General features: G+C 39.0%; 1 protein-coding gene across 3 annotated transcripts in view; it reads left to right on the forward strand.

The window, feature by feature from the left end:
- The window catches only part of LOC123498069 (fructose-bisphosphate aldolase-like), a 16,109-nt gene extending 5,113 nt beyond the window's left edge, over nt 1-10,996 (forward strand). The window contains exons 1-7 of one of the 3 annotated variants that reach the window (XM_045245158.1): nt 2,355-2,511; nt 5,067-5,277; nt 5,484-5,603; nt 5,724-5,969; nt 6,607-6,789; nt 8,481-8,729; nt 9,861-10,996. In XM_045245158.1, coding sequence (XP_045101093.1) covers nt 5,074-5,277; nt 5,484-5,603; nt 5,724-5,969; nt 6,607-6,789; nt 8,481-8,729; nt 9,861-9,956 — 1,098 coding nt within the window. In that variant the 5' untranslated portion in view covers nt 2,355-2,511; nt 5,067-5,073 and the 3' untranslated portion in view covers nt 9,957-10,996. Of the gene's footprint in view, nt 1-2,354; nt 2,512-4,050; nt 4,239-5,066; nt 5,278-5,483; nt 5,604-5,723; nt 5,970-6,606; nt 6,790-8,480; nt 8,730-9,860 lie in introns of those variants that run through there. The other 2 variants (XM_045245160.1, XM_045245159.1) reach the window with 2 other exon arrangements.
- Nucleotides 10,997-15,766: the final 4,770 nt, after the last annotated feature.

A 15,766-nucleotide genomic window follows, 5' to 3' on the forward strand; every position in this document is an offset into this window, starting at 1 on the left:
TAGGGATCAGATATATTTCAGAAATAGTACTACAATAAGATTATGATAGTAAAGAAAAAGATAGATGAAAAATTACATGTACGATAAAAATGATAACAGTAAAAAAAAAAAAAAAAATGAAGAATGATTTACATATATTCAGTACATATTAACTTGGTATGTATAACAACGACCTAAGTTACTACTACTACTGTTTTAACTCATACTTTGAAACTTATATCCCTGATTCGATTAACTCACTGTGACCCTTTGTCCTCCAACTTGGCAGCCTTATAATTTCCAGCTGTTAACCTTTTTTCGGATTCTGCTGACCTAAACGTATTGATTCTTTAGTATCAAGGCTGTTTTCCCCTCCTTGGTGATCTGCACTTGCTTTCGATCAATATTTTTGCCATCCATTCTTTTCCCTTTTCGTACTGCCCTGTCTAAGCGTACTCATGTACAGTACCTTTGAAAAACAAGTAAAGGAAAAAAGGGCTGTTTGCTCTACCTTTGGGGTTTGCACTTCATACTATTTTAACTAATTGTAATTTCAGAGGGAGAGGAGAGAGAGAGAGAGAGAGAGAGAGAGAGAGAGGATAGAAGGATGAAGAAATGTAAAATAAATAAGTAGATATATGTATAAAAATATGTGTAGAAGTGAAAGATGAGAAATTTGTGTGGTGGGTGGGGACGCTTCTTGAGATGTACTATAAGTGGCGTGTATGATCAATCAAGTAAAATTTAATATGCTAATGAAAAATAGTAATTTCAAACTAGTAAAGCTCCTACTATAGGTAGGATACAGGAATCAGTGACTTGTATATAGCGCACGGGAATTTCAAGCCAGTAAAGCTCCTGATAATGTACTGAACTAGGATATAACGAACACTAAGTGGTATATGATACACAGATATATATCGTATGAGTGCAATCCAGTAAAAGCTCTTGATGACATTCTGAACTAGAAAATACAAAAAAACTGGTTTGGTGATTTCACAGTACATAATTATTAGATACAGTGTGAGCATGACGGTTGACTGGTCAAGTTGCTATATATAGTGTATCCGACACTGAACCGGAATATAGCGAACGATGGTTTCTTGATAATGACGCGTGTTCATTAGATAGGGCAACGTGAGCGGGGGTAGTAGCTCTGTGCAGAGTGGAGATGCACGGTGAAGGCAGGTGTGGTTGTGTTGTGTAGTGGTGGATGGGCGGGGCAGTGTGAGGGAAGACATGTGTACTGGGATATATACTATACGTAGATGGTGGACGTGGTGCAAGTTAAGGAGAGAATTTTTTTTTTTATTACTATTATTGTTATTATTATTATTATTATTATTATTATTATTATTATTATTATTATTATTATTAATGTAATTTCCATATTCAAGCTAGTACATTTACCTAACCAAAAACGTTTTCCTTATTGTTTGTTTGGTTGGTTGATTTATTTATATTGTACCCGAGGCCCCTATAGGAACTGTGAATTGAGTTTTTTTCTTCTTTTGTTTGTCCTCTTGAAGTTAAAATTCTTATCTCCATAAATAATGTATTTTCTATTTTTGACATAAAGAGGAATTTTAGGGCGATAGAGTGAGGATATATTGATGGAAGATACAAAATTGGGTGATTAATGGTGATGGTTGAATAATTGAGGATGTTGTAGAGTGAACTTAGTGATGAATGGTAAAAATAAGATTATCAATTATGGATGACAGTAGAATCATGGGTGAAGATAGAGGGTGTTTGGTGAGCGTAGGGTGACGGTGAAATAAGTGGTGAAGATAGTGATGTAGGGTGAAAGAAAAGTGATGGTGAAAATAGTGATGTACGGTGAAATTAGGATGATGGAGTGTATGTGTGGGGATGTACGTAGTGTGAGAATAGTGTTGATCGAGCTTATGCAATGGTGAGACTAGGATTGATGCACAGCGAGGGTGAGGGAAGGACGCCGAACAGTGGAAGGACGAAGCAAAGTATAAGGTGACGCAGAACAGGTTACCAGAAAAAGGTGATAGGTATGCTCTAGAATGAGTATCGAGTGTCGACGGGGACGGAAGAGGGGAAGTAAGGCGAAGCAGGGTGACCGTTATGTCAAGCAGATGATACAATGTTCGCAATGTGGGCGAGAGGTTATGGTAGGGGACACTTCGGGGGTCGCGGAGTGTGGGCTGCTCAGATCAATACCTGGCGGTGGGCGCCCCCTTGAAGGGCAAGGTCACACCAAGGCGGTGTCACTACCCGCCCTCCCACTTGATCCTCTCCCGATATGTCGCTTTCTGGGTTCCCACCTGCACGTGTAATTCTACAAGGCAGATGTGAAATAATAGCAAAAAAAAAAAAAAACGTTGTTTTAAGTATGCAGCCCCAGTGTGGAGAAATTTTAAAGATGGCGGCTTCGGCGGCGCATGCGTGGTGACGAAATCGAGGGGAGGAAGGACGTTTCAAGGAGAGTTGGGGCGATATAGCGTCGCGGCAGGCACCTTCGGCACACAGCGTCGCCAGACCTCGTCCACGGCACAGCAGGTATTGCTTCTCCGCTCTTTCTAGGTTACCATCCCCTGGGTTGGTTGTTGTAGGCTACTGGTGTTCCCTAAACTGTGCTGTGAGTGTGTGATCTTTGTAAATCATGTATTATTTAATACGGTAGTCTGTTGGTTGCCGGTGTTATCAGTGATGTGCTCAGTACCTGGCAGGAAGACGGCTCGGCTGCCGGGAGCCGCCCACTTTTGCTCCATTCCTGCCTACCGGCTTACGATTCTGTTTAATGTTTTTTTTTTTTTTGTTTGTGTGTGCGTGTATGTATGTATACATATCAAAATTGTATTTCATCACTAATATCTTTATATCAGGCATGTTAAAACTACGTTGATAAGTGAACCGTAACTACAAAAGGAAAAAGTGACAATCATACATTCCAATGGCTCAGCGGCAGGATTGCGTCATTCAGTTGCCTCATGACCCCTTTTGTTACAACGTACGTGCGGTTATTTCTTGCGGCAGCTCGCCCGGACGTGCCCCTGTGCTTGGAGGTAAACACACACACACACACACTCTCTCTCTCTCTCTCTCTCTCTCTAAAAGCACAGGGATGCATTATCGTGTAGCATAAAGGAATATATCAATATAGTTATGTCCATTATTCAATTTGTATAAATAAATAAAGTTCATTGCATGTGTATCTTGTGCAATATACACTTGCTGTCCCCGTTACTCTCTCTCTCTCTCTCTCTCTCTCTCTCTCTCTCTCTCTCTCTCTCTCTCTCTCTCGTGTGGTCATTGTACTTTGACCATGCACTGCGCGCACACACACACACACACACACACACACACACACACACACACTCTCTCTCTCTCTCTCTCTGACTTTGGTCAGATAAGTCAAATACGATAGACAACAGCCCAAGTCATTCCGTTGTATGTATCCAATATAATTATTAATTATTCGTGGAATATAAAGTTATGGAACTTCGGGAGGGCGGAAACGGGTGTACATAATTCACTTCACCCTTCCGCACTACTTTTCTTATCACCACCACCACAGCCCCGATTTCCAGGAAGATCCTACCATTGTGAAGTGTGCCTTGGTAAATTGTTGGTATTAGAATTATTCCAATTCAAAAAGTTAAGTAAAATATCACTAGAATATTCGTTAATAAGCGTTCTCGTATATGTCTTTTCACAGTTCGTTGTCCTTTTTTGTTAATTGCATTATTGCTGTATTTCTATCCTGTCCCTAAACATTTAGCTCCTGTCGAAACGGTTATTTCACAGCGACATTCGCCACAGACAAGGCAAAAGGAATGAGTGAAACTGCGCGTGTGTATTGCTGACCGATCGGTATGCATTCCTTTCTATATCTACAATGTGATGAGTGTGAGTGAGTCTTGAGATGGGGAACTGCATTGATAAGGGCGAAATTCTGCTTACCAGCGACGACGGGTGCATCAGGTACGGTGAGGGACCGGAGGGAGACATTATGCAAAAGTTATATACGTCTCGTTGGTGCGGCTTGCCAATGTACGCGCTGTGAGGGCAGGCCAAGGTGATCTTTCAGTTGAAGGTCACTTATATTGCTGAGATAGTATACTTGTACATGGGCGTGCACTCATCATATAGGAACTTGTTAGATTATCTCTCTAGAGTGATTAAAAGAGTTAAAAAGCGTAATTTCCACTGATGCATACTAGAAATGTTTGAGAAAAGTCACCGGGAAGTTTGAGAACGATTCCAACGCAAGTGGCTCCCAACAGGTAATGAGGACGCGACTCCGTTATATTTATCATTATATTTTATGCGCGTATAGTTGCTGTGGTAGTGCCCAGCATGAAAGAAAAGAGAAGCCATTCAAGCCACCAAATATGTTTTCGATCTACTTAGTCACATTTGGTTGTTTTGTTGTGTTCAAAGCTCTGCCAGTCAGTTTATGGAAAAAAAAAAAAATCACCATGCTCAGAACCAGTGTTTTCATTTACACATGTCTGTCTGGTATTCTGTGTAGTATGATTTCTTTTTAATTAGACGAAACAATATGGTGCCCATACTTTTGTCATATTGAATGCCATCGAGTCATTAAACTAAGATTAAAGCACTCCCCACAGCTGGGACATTGGCTGCAACATTTGAACTGAAAGGAAAGCACTTCTTCAAGAAGCATGTTTTTTTCTTGCAAGTTGTGAGGTGAAGAATAAATTAACAGTCATAGAAACTGGAAAATATTTTAAGATAAGTATAGTACTATAGCTATTTTTCAAAGTTTCTTGCAAGATCATAGAGATACAAAATGAGTAACAGAAGTAAACAAGTAACTAGTTAACTTCATCAGGAGACTCATTGATTTGTTTGATATATTTATCTTTCTATTATGAGCAACATATATGCATTTTACTGATAATGGAAAAAAAACATGAAAAATCATTGATAAGCATTTATAAAGTGGTTTTACACAAGACAGCCAGGAGTTCTTTCAGCATATTGGTAACTACAGCTTACCAGGATTTCAATAACTTTGATTTAGTTGTATTATCTTTAAATTCCTTATAAGTTTAAGATAACTAATTTTACTTTTCTCATCTCCACAGATCCACCATGACCACCTACTTCTCCTACCCCGATGAGGCCCTGCAGCAGGAGCTGCGCAGGATTGCCAATGCCATCACTGCCAAGGGCAAGGGCATCTTGGCTGCTGATGAGTCTGTGTCAACTATGGGTAAACGTCTTGCAGATGTTGGAGTAGAAAACACTGAAGAAAACCGCCGCAAGTACCGCCAGCTCCTCTTCACTTCTGACAAGGTAATTGTCAGACAATTTATAAGCATCCATTGTTTTGCCTTTCAAATATATGTAAATGAATCGTGGTATTAGCCAGATTTAAGGTGAATATTGCTTTTGGTAAGATTGTCCACTTGTAACCATGTTAATGAAACTGACATGACATTTGATATCTTTTTATGATTATACACTAAATTCACTGAACACTTTAAAATTTTCATCTACAGTCTATTTCTGAATACATCTCTGGAGTGATCCTCTTCCATGAGACTGTATACCAGAAGAGTGATGATGGCACCCCATTTGTTAAACTCATCAAGGAGAAGGGCATCATTCCTGGCATCAAGGTAAGAAAGCCATCTTCCCCTAGCTGTATAATATCTTTCAATGAACATTCACTCTCATATAATAGATTTATAAGTAGATTTTTCAAGAAGGCAAACAGAGTGGTTTTTTATGTGCACTAGGTGGACAAAGGTGTGGTGCCGCTGATGGGGTCTGAGGGCGAGAGCACCACCCAGGGCCTGGATGATCTGTCCCAGCGTTGTGCCCAGTACAAGAAGGACGGTTGTGATTTCGCCAAATGGCGCTGTGTCCTCAAGATTGGCAAGAACACTCCCAGCTACCAAGGCATGTTGGAGAATGCCAATGTCTTGGCCCGCTATGCCTCCATCTGCCAGATGAACGGCCTCGTTCCCATTGTGGAGCCTGAGGTGGGTGTAACTGTCTATATGTAAGAAGACTGAAGTACCATAACCTATGATAAAACCTGTTTTAGGGTATTTGAAGCTTGTCATTTAAATCTCTATTGTGTAAATGTTACATAATTTGCCATAGTGACTAGAATCTATTATCATATATTGTACTGAGATATGTGTTTATTTCCTGTAAACTGTAATTATATATATGTACTAAGATATGTACACTTTTCTCTTAAGAATTAACAGCATATATGGGGATTTCCTTTGCTGAGTTAATTAGACCAGTGGCTGCACAGTCTCAGAATTGACAGTACTGTTGAAGAGCATGTAAAAGTAAATAGGAATGTTGAGATTAGTCTGTAGGGATGGCCTTTCATAGAGTGTTCAGATTAGAAAGAATGGAAGGTTGTAGTAATAGAGAAGTAAATATACAAGATGATGAATAAGGAGGAGTTGCTCAATAGTGTGAAATGTGATATTGCAGAAAAACAAGGATTACTCTTTAATTATATAGACATATATCATATATATATATATATATATATATATATATATATATATATATATATATATATATATATATATATATATATATATATATATAGAAAATGTCAGTTTGTAATAACTTAATGCACTCTTTGCTCACTAGGTTCTTCCTGATGGTGAACATGACCTGGACCGAGCACAGAAGGTTACTGAGACAGTGCTGGCCTTCGTGTACAAGGCACTCAACGACCACCACGTCTTCCTGGAGGGCACTCTGCTCAAGCCCAACATGGTGACTGCTGGCCAGTCTTGCTCTAAGAAGTACTCTCCTGATGAGGTTGCCAAGGTAAGGTTCATACTAAGCTGTTTCATTAGTGCTTTGTGTTTACTTTTCCTTGCAGCATGGCATGATGTTGTGTTTACTCTTCCTTGTAGGATGACATGATGTGGATGGGACATAGAAATGCATCATTGTCATACTCATCCCTTTACCGTTTAAGAATAAATCAAAGCTTTAAAGTAAAATGACATACTGTGAGATAACCTTATTCAAATAAAGACAGGTTTGATAGAAACTTTTATCAGCCAAGATGAAGAAAAGTATGAGGAAGGAACTGATGAAGACAGTAGGACAGAAAATACAACAAATTTTATGGCATCCCTTCTTGCTAGAAAAAAATATACAAAAAGTTGTTGGCCTTCACACTAAATATTGCTTGATAAAAACTTTAGGCTTTTACTGTCATTCAAGTAGACTTTTCTAATTTAAGTTTGTATAAATTTTTTTATGCTTTTCATTCTATTATACATTGCCTTGTCTTTGCTTTCTGCCACCTGACTTTCTTATGCAACACATACTTTTCACTAGGATGAGCTTCTACCTAAAATGCTTTTCATTCTTATAATTTTTCTTTCAATACTTGGTACTTTACAGCATTCTTCCCTTATTTGTTTATACTTTTTTACTAAACCTTACTTCTTTGCACTTTACAGCATTCTTCCCTTATTTGTTTATACTTTTTTACTAAACCTTACTTCTTTGCACCTGTTGTGTGTCCATGTTGTAATAATGCACATACGTATTGACTTTTGTAATCATTTAGATGTGGTCAAAGACCCCCATGTTATCTATCAGCCTGTCATTTCCTTGTCTCTCTCTATTAATAGATGCTCTCCACAACTCCATGTATATATATGAGTATTACAATGGAACCTCAGTTCTCTAACTTTGTTCCTGAATGCCGTTCAGAATATGAAATGTTAGAAAACCTAAACTGTTTTCACCAAAGGAAACAATGTAAAGTGGATCAATCCGTTCCTGTTCACACATCCACCTCATCTTACCAGTGTATGATAGAAGCTCCCACAACATGTCCAGGTCACAAATTATATATTTAGTAAGGAAGTATTGAATGAACTCAGTGACAGAACTTATCAGAAGATATTATTTAGACTGTGCAGGTATTCTGTTTGTCATTGGTCTAGTGAGAGAAGCCTTGCACAGTGACACAGAGAGGAACAACCCACTTGTTGCCAACATGAAGGTGATCATAAATGCAGTTGTGCAGTAGTGATGATGCTGAGGGGTTATCAAGAGAGGTGGAATTATTCCTGAGCTAGCCAAGACACCATTTGTTTACATTGAGGTTCTTCATTGAGATCACATTTACTTTATATTATTTAAAGATTAGATTACTGTTTTGTATACTGTCTCTCCTCCAGATGTATAGAAACAGTGGAAATATTTATAGAAACTATGAATTAGTAAGAAGCAACTTTTGATTTGCTTTTTTGATGTTTGAAATCAAGTAACTTTGTTCGAGAACTGAGTGATGGTATAGCAGCCAAAGCAACAAGTTCATGATTGTGTTAAAAAACCAATTTGTTAAAAAAGAAGGCATTTGATAACAGGTTTTATTGTATGTTTCTTTTTAAGAGGTGTTTTTTATTACTAATATAAAATTGACCATTATGCATAAAGGAAAAATGGATTTTGCTATTCATAAATGAGTGTTGCAAACAAACATTATTTTACAGGCTACAGTGGTTGCTCTGTCCCGCACCATGCCTGCAGCTGTTCCTGGCGTCACCTTCCTGTCTGGTGGCCAGTCTGAGGAAGAAGCCTCAGTGCACTTGGATGCCATCAACAAGTGTGTGGTGGCCAAAAAGCCATGGGCCCTCACCTTCAGCTATGGTCGTGCTCTTCAGGCCTCTGTACTCAGGGCATGGGGTGGCAAGGATGAGAACGTGAAGGCTGGACAAGAGGAACTAATGAAGCGTGCCAAGGTATGTTCTGACAAACATTTTATCATTTAGTACCAAAACAACACTGTCCTTTATAGTGTCATTTGGTACAGTGTGTGATGTTTTGTGATCATGAATTTCATTACCTTACCACTGTCTACTTGATTTTGTTTTACTCGAAATTTAGTATGAAGTTATTCTAATATAATAAATTTGATCTATGTTAGTCAGTGGAATTAGGTTCTGGGTGAAAGAAAAAATTTGCAGATCAATGGACAGTATATCATGTGTCCGTTCTTTAATGGACAGTGTATCATGTGCCTGTGCTTTAATGAACAGTGTATCATGTGCCTGTGCCTCTTGTTAGTACAGTGGTAATGCACTTGTGAGTTTAAGCTGTTTACTGGGAAGTTACTGCTGTGGTCAGAGCACCACAGTGTTGAGTTGGGTTTGCCTGGCTGACGTTCTGAAGAGCAACAGATGTGGTGGATATTTCAATTAAAACCATCAAACTTTAACTTTAATGGACAATATATCATGTGCCTTGGATAAGCTAGTGTGTTTTTGGCTAGAAAGTGTAGTATGTATTTTCACCAGTTGAATGGTGTGGGCAGAAATCCTGAAAAGACTCGCTGTGAAAGTTCCATCAAGATTAGCTGAATTATGTGATTTGCTCAGAAGATGTATTTGTTATACCATAGGCTTAGTTTTTTAAAATCTGGCAATTTTATGAAATTGATGTTGTTAACCATTATATTTTTATATTGAACAATTTGATGACTTATAAAACTTAAGACACAGTCAATCTTTGGATAGACAGTTGCAAGAAAATTATTGGAGCTGTGGTAAGAATCAGCAGCTAGATACTGACTACAGTTGTAGTTGTACAGGTCATTGCTATCATTGCACATTATTTTTCTTTATTTTTCTTCATTAATTATTCGGGTTTGTCTTTTGTTAGTCAGGTGAATAGCTGTACTTCTCCATAAATTTCGTTGTAATCTACAAATATTGTATTTTCGTAGTAGATATCAGTGAAGGTGCTGCTGAGCTGGTGATGTAAAGTTGCAGCACAATTATGCCTTCAAGTATCCATTCTCTTCTTAACTTTTAGGACATCCCCCCCATAAACCACAATGAGTGTGTGTTACCAAAATATGCTTTTCTTTACAGGCCAACAGCAATGCTGCCCAGGGTACCTACGAGTGGGGCTCCTGCAAGGGCTTTGCTGGTGACACTGGACTCTTCATCAAGGACCATGCCTACTAAGGTGTTACTCCCAGTGGCTCTGTACCGGTATATCTCGAAAGTATATTTTCACATGTAAAGTTATATTGAATTACCTGATCATCTAAACATGTTGTTGCAGTTTTGTGCTATATTTTGATTTGTCAGAATTTGCTAAAATTATTAGTAGGAGTACAAAAAAGATCTAAGCACATCATGAAAAATAAGGGTATAATTTTTTTTCTTTTTGAAAGGTGAAAATAACAGCATTATTTTCTCCTTTCCATGGTTATCTGATCACTTAGCTGCATTCAGCATGTGTACTAGCTTCTAATATATTCCTTTAAAAAGGCTCAGAGATCTTAATAAAACTTGCATAACCTGGAACTTTGTGTCCTAAGGCAATTAAAGAAGAAATAGGGGTGAATCTCTGAACCTCTTAGAGCTAGTCAGTCAGTCCCTTGCAAGAATATTATCACATAAAAACCACAACCATGTATTGTTCACCATATACCCCATAGACATGTGATGTTAATTTTGCTGAGGGCAGTGTTAGAGGCAGGCTAAAAGACAAAACACCTGCTGTTTCTTGTTGATGAAATGGCATTAAATGCGATAAGAATGATGTACATTTGTATATTAATCTGGAACATACTATGTTACAATTTAAAATGTTAACTACTTCACCTTAAAATAGAAAATTTACAGTATTTATTATCAAAAGTGACTTATGAAGTAATCAAAAAAAAAAAGATTATGAAAATGCATAATTTCTTACATCGAGATACTGAAAGAATATTAGTTTTTACTACTTTACAAACACACACATACATACATACATTTACATACATACTTTTTCATAGTTACATTTTATTTTAGACATGGTCAAAATCAGTGAAATATGTTCTTTCTTCCTTGGTTGACATGCAGTATGTATGATGAAAGCATACCAGACTCGTTCAGTAATAAATACTGATATTTTCTTGTGCTGTTTGAATTATTTGTTTTGGAAGACGAGTGATGTGTATACTGATGGACGAGGTTTGTGAATGTAACAGTTATATAAAGTGGTAAGAGGCTTTTGTTTTGTATTCTTAATCCTACTGAGTAATACTTTTTACTTTACTAGAGTACAAGACAGACATGTTTTCATAACTTCATGAAATTATATGAATGGGGACATGACCTCACCACACATGGTTAGGCTGTTCAGTGTTCACTCCTATAGTCTCTTAATGTCTTGACTATGTGTATCTTCCTATGAAAAGGACCTTAGCTATCTTGCATCCTCTTGTGCTCCATTTCTTTTCTTCATGTATAAGAGGGAGCATTTTGTGCAAGTAGCAGCATATGTAGCTACTACATTGAATATTCCCTTCTTAGACTATAGCATGAAGTTTCTCCAGGAGATAATATGATAAAGGAACTTGTACATCACTGTCTGCATAATAACTTATCATGCATTGCTTATATGGTGAAAATATTTCCAGATACTAGGGACATGGACTGTGATATAACTTGGATCACCTTAGTTTTCTCATCATATTCTGAATCCTTTCACTGTTATTTGACATAGCTATCTTTCATTAAGACATCTTTTATTGTTCCACAGCCACCTCCAAACAATATGCTACCATGAAATTGCAAAATGCATTCTTTTTATCCCCCTTTCTTGAATTGTGAATTTAACGTCTTCAGGCATTGTGTAACCCATGACTATAAAACCAGACATTGTAACACATCAAGAACAAACCACTGAAACCAGATAATACTTATCAGGTAATTAAGTAATTTCAGTCCTTTCTTCTTATGGAGTAATTAATAGCTTTCAAGAATAGTTTGCACAGAAGCAACAGGATCATTGAGTTGGTGTGTTAAATATACTAAATGTGATAGGGTGTGTGTGTGTGTGTGAGAAATAGGTTCATGTATGTGATGTGAGAAATTTGGATGAGTGTATGACTAGGTGGGTGTATGTCTGTAGTATGGATGTAAATGGTATATAATTTTACAGATGTGTGTGATCTCAGGTATCTTGTGGGTAAGGATAGCAGTGTGATGTGAGTATAATTGCATTCTGGGTGTTGGACAGTTTGTGAAGAATTGTGGTGTTGGTGGAAATGTTAGTAACGCATTTTGATAATATAGTATAACTTTAATGAACTCAATTAAGCTGACCAAAAATTGTAATGGAAATTATATAGGCTACCTATTCTTGTCCTGAGTCAAACATGTCCCTTTCAGCTGGAACATGAGTTGATTAAAAGTTTACCATTGTATATTTGTGGTAAATAAATGCAACAATTAAGGGCCTGCAACTTACTTACTTCTGGTGCAGTGGTGCATAGCCCCCAGGTTCTTTCTTATCTCCCAGTAGTTCATGAGTCACTAGCCAAGCCTGTCTGCTTACCATCACCTCTCATGCCTTGCCTGCGGTCACTGTGTCAGGTGCCCACCCACATCTCACCCCTCACACCGTCGCTAGCAGTAGCGAGGCCCCTCACCGGGAAGCGAGGTTCAGCCACACCCCGTGCCATGTTGCACAGCAACCTGCCTCACCCTCCTCCCACCAACTACAGGATGAGGGCCACCCAGAGACCCCACTGCTACTCCGTCACCCTGACGTGGAGCCCAGTGATGACCGGAGCAAGCAAACCACCCACATCCAGCTGATTGATCCCCAACATCACCGAGGCAGGGATTCTCCTAGGTGTCTACTGCCTGTTGAGTTAGACTGATTGTTTGTAAATAATAGATGAAAGGAAGAAAAGATTATATTGTTTCCTTTGTCCTCTGGAGGAGAACCTCTTAACATCAATATTACTTAGTTTTTATAATTTCGTGGCCAATATTTCTTAATCTTCATCATTTTCGTGTCAATATTACTTACTTTTCATCATTGTGTGAATCGGTATTAATTACTCTGCCATTTTCGTTTCAATATTACAGACTTCCTCAATTATCCATTTCCTAAAATGAGGAAGAAGAAAAAAATATGACAAAAGAAAAAGCCATTACCTTATTTACTCTTCACCTCTCACGTGTCAAAAACTTTAAGATGCAGTATACGTATTGCCATGAGATGGGCGGGGAAGGGTAGGTATGGAGATGCTGGAGGAGACGGGGCAAAGAGGCGGGCAGTTCACTAACAGCAAAAGAGAAAAAAAATCTATTCCTTTAATTATTTCTTTATCTTCCTTAATATTTATTGAGGTTTCACTGTTTTTAGTATTGTAAGGTATTGCGCATCGCAGTAAAAGAATTAGAAGACAAAATAAACTAGTTAAATCCAATTTCATAATGTCACCCATAAAATATCTCCACGTTCTCTCACGCTCACCTTATCGTTATTCATCTTGAGGGGAAACTCTGCTCATTCCAACACTGGTGGATCTCTCCTCGGTATTATGTAGGTTAACAATCAATCATATAAACTACCGAACACATTGAGAAACTGATAAATGAGTCATATTCAGATTTAATTGAGTTACTCGTAAAGTAACTCCGGTTAGCCTCACACTTGACTTCGCGTCACTCGTACTCCTCCCCATCATCTCTCTCTCTCTCTCTCTCTCTCTCTCTCTCTCTCTCTCTCTCTGTGTGTGTGTGTGTGTGTGTAATTCACCACGGTCGTCTGCTGATCACCCAGCCAGTCTTCCCCATTACGGAGCGAGCTCAGAGCTCATAGACCGATCTTCGGGTAGGACTGAGACCACAACACACTCCACACACCGGGAAAGCGAAGCCACAACCCCTCGAGTTACACCCCGTACCTATTTACTGCTAGGTGAACAGGGGCCACACATTAAGAGGCTTGCCCATTTGCCTCGCCGCCTACGGGACTCGAACCCGGACCCTCTCGATTATGAGTCGAACGTGCTAAAGGCGGTGTCACACTAGCACTTTTTCCGTCGATTAATGCGATTTCCGTCGATTTTTCAACGTTCCGCATGAACTTATCGCATGAATTTGTCAGACGATAGGGATCGTTTCCGTCTGCAAATTTTCCGCCTTTGTTTATATACCAAGACCAAGACCACAAGACTTGCCGCGTCTCCTCAACTTGCTTCTAAGTGCATTGGTTCTACCACTAACCATAAATGCATCCATGCACGTTTTTTGGCTTCTGCTGGGCTTTATGTTCGTGTGGCCCCGTCTCCATATCTACACTTATCCAATTGTGTGTGTGTGGTAACAACAGTTATTGTTTAACCTAATATTAGTAGTAATAATCTGGTAGTATTAACATTAATAATACTAACAGTAGTCTTGAAACAATAGTAACATATACACGTGCTTGGAAAAACTGCATGGCCGCATTTTTTCAGAGCTAACCTTCTCTTTACATTTCAAGCACTAACACCAAACTTCCCATGTCTAAACTAACTGCGGATACTCACTCTTCCTTGCTCTTTTCTGCCTGCGTCGATCCCGTTGTAGTGTTAAATACAAGTATTTAACGATATAATAATAAAAAGTTTTTTAACTACACAACACTCACCCCTCCATTGTCCAGCCAACACTAACGCTATGTAGAACCGAAGATTTTATTCTATTATAATTATCTATTTATTTATTTATTTATTTATATATATTTTTTTTTTGCCTGGCATGGAATTAGACCATTCTTATATTCTTATTTATTCTTTTTTTCTTTTTTTTTCTCAATTTGGCAGTTTTAAACATATACAATTGTTTATTTACATAATGTAGTTTTAATTGTTTTTAATTTTTTCTATTTAATTTTTTAATTATTTTTGAATAATAACATTATATACACACTCATAATTCCATACACGTTTCATTCACGCAGGGATCCTACCCCTATTTCAAAATTCTTGTCCTTTGTCAGGGCATGGGGGGGGGAGGGAGGGATAACTCACAATTACTCAGGGTAGCTACGTAGCATCACTACGTATCGCATATATACATAAGAAAAGCATTCACATCAGATCACGCAAGACTTGAAATCATACACACTTTCATACTTTTATTTGTATACATACTATACAATTATTGCAATATTCTTAGAGTGCAAAATAAATATATACACATAAATCACAACTCTGATTAAATTTGTCTCAGTCAGATGAATAATCAGTCTAACGACCACATCCGGATGTTCGTCACCCAGGAGGGTGGCGGGAGGCCTCGACCCCGGCAATACGCCTCTAAGGGCCCCCTCTCCTCACACAATGAAGGAGGATGTGCTTGACAGAGAGAGTGACATTACATGTGGAATACTGTGGTGGGAAGATGTTGGCGATGCAGAGGAGCATGTGGGTGGGGAGGGTGCAGCCCATCCTGAGGCGTGCGAGGACCACCTCCTCCCGCCTTGTGGAGCGATTGGAGGAGGCCCACTCGCCCAGGATGGGTTTGATGGTGTGGAGGTGAAGGTTGTCACAGTGACTCTATGCCACAGGAGTTTTGCTGATGAATTATTTAGCAACTGAGAGACATGACTGCAGATCCCGACGGAGGTTCCACGCTCCCTCGAGCTCTGCAGCAGACCGAGCTAGCATGTCAGCCTGTTCATTCCCGCGTAAACTGGCACCCAAACCAGTGAGAAGGATTTACGACATGAGTTCGACTTATTAATGATGTTCCCCTGGATTTCATTTGTATCCGTGCGGCCGGACTCTACTGCATGAAGGGCTGACATAGAGTAACCGAAGATTAACCGACCCCATATTTATATGTTCAGGGCCGGCCCTTGGCATAGGCCATATAGGCGGTCGCTGGAGGGGCGCCGCCGGTCACCTGTTACCTAATTGTGTCACGGGGGTGGAGGGGGGGCACCAAGGAGTAATTTCACTTAGGGCACCAAAATGGCTAGGGCCGGCCCTGTATAT

The sequence above is a fragment of the Portunus trituberculatus genome, chromosome 47 (genome assembly GCF_017591435.1).
Source record: "Portunus trituberculatus isolate SZX2019 chromosome 47, ASM1759143v1, whole genome shotgun sequence".
NCBI lineage: Eukaryota > Metazoa > Arthropoda > Malacostraca > Decapoda > Portunidae > Portunus > Portunus trituberculatus.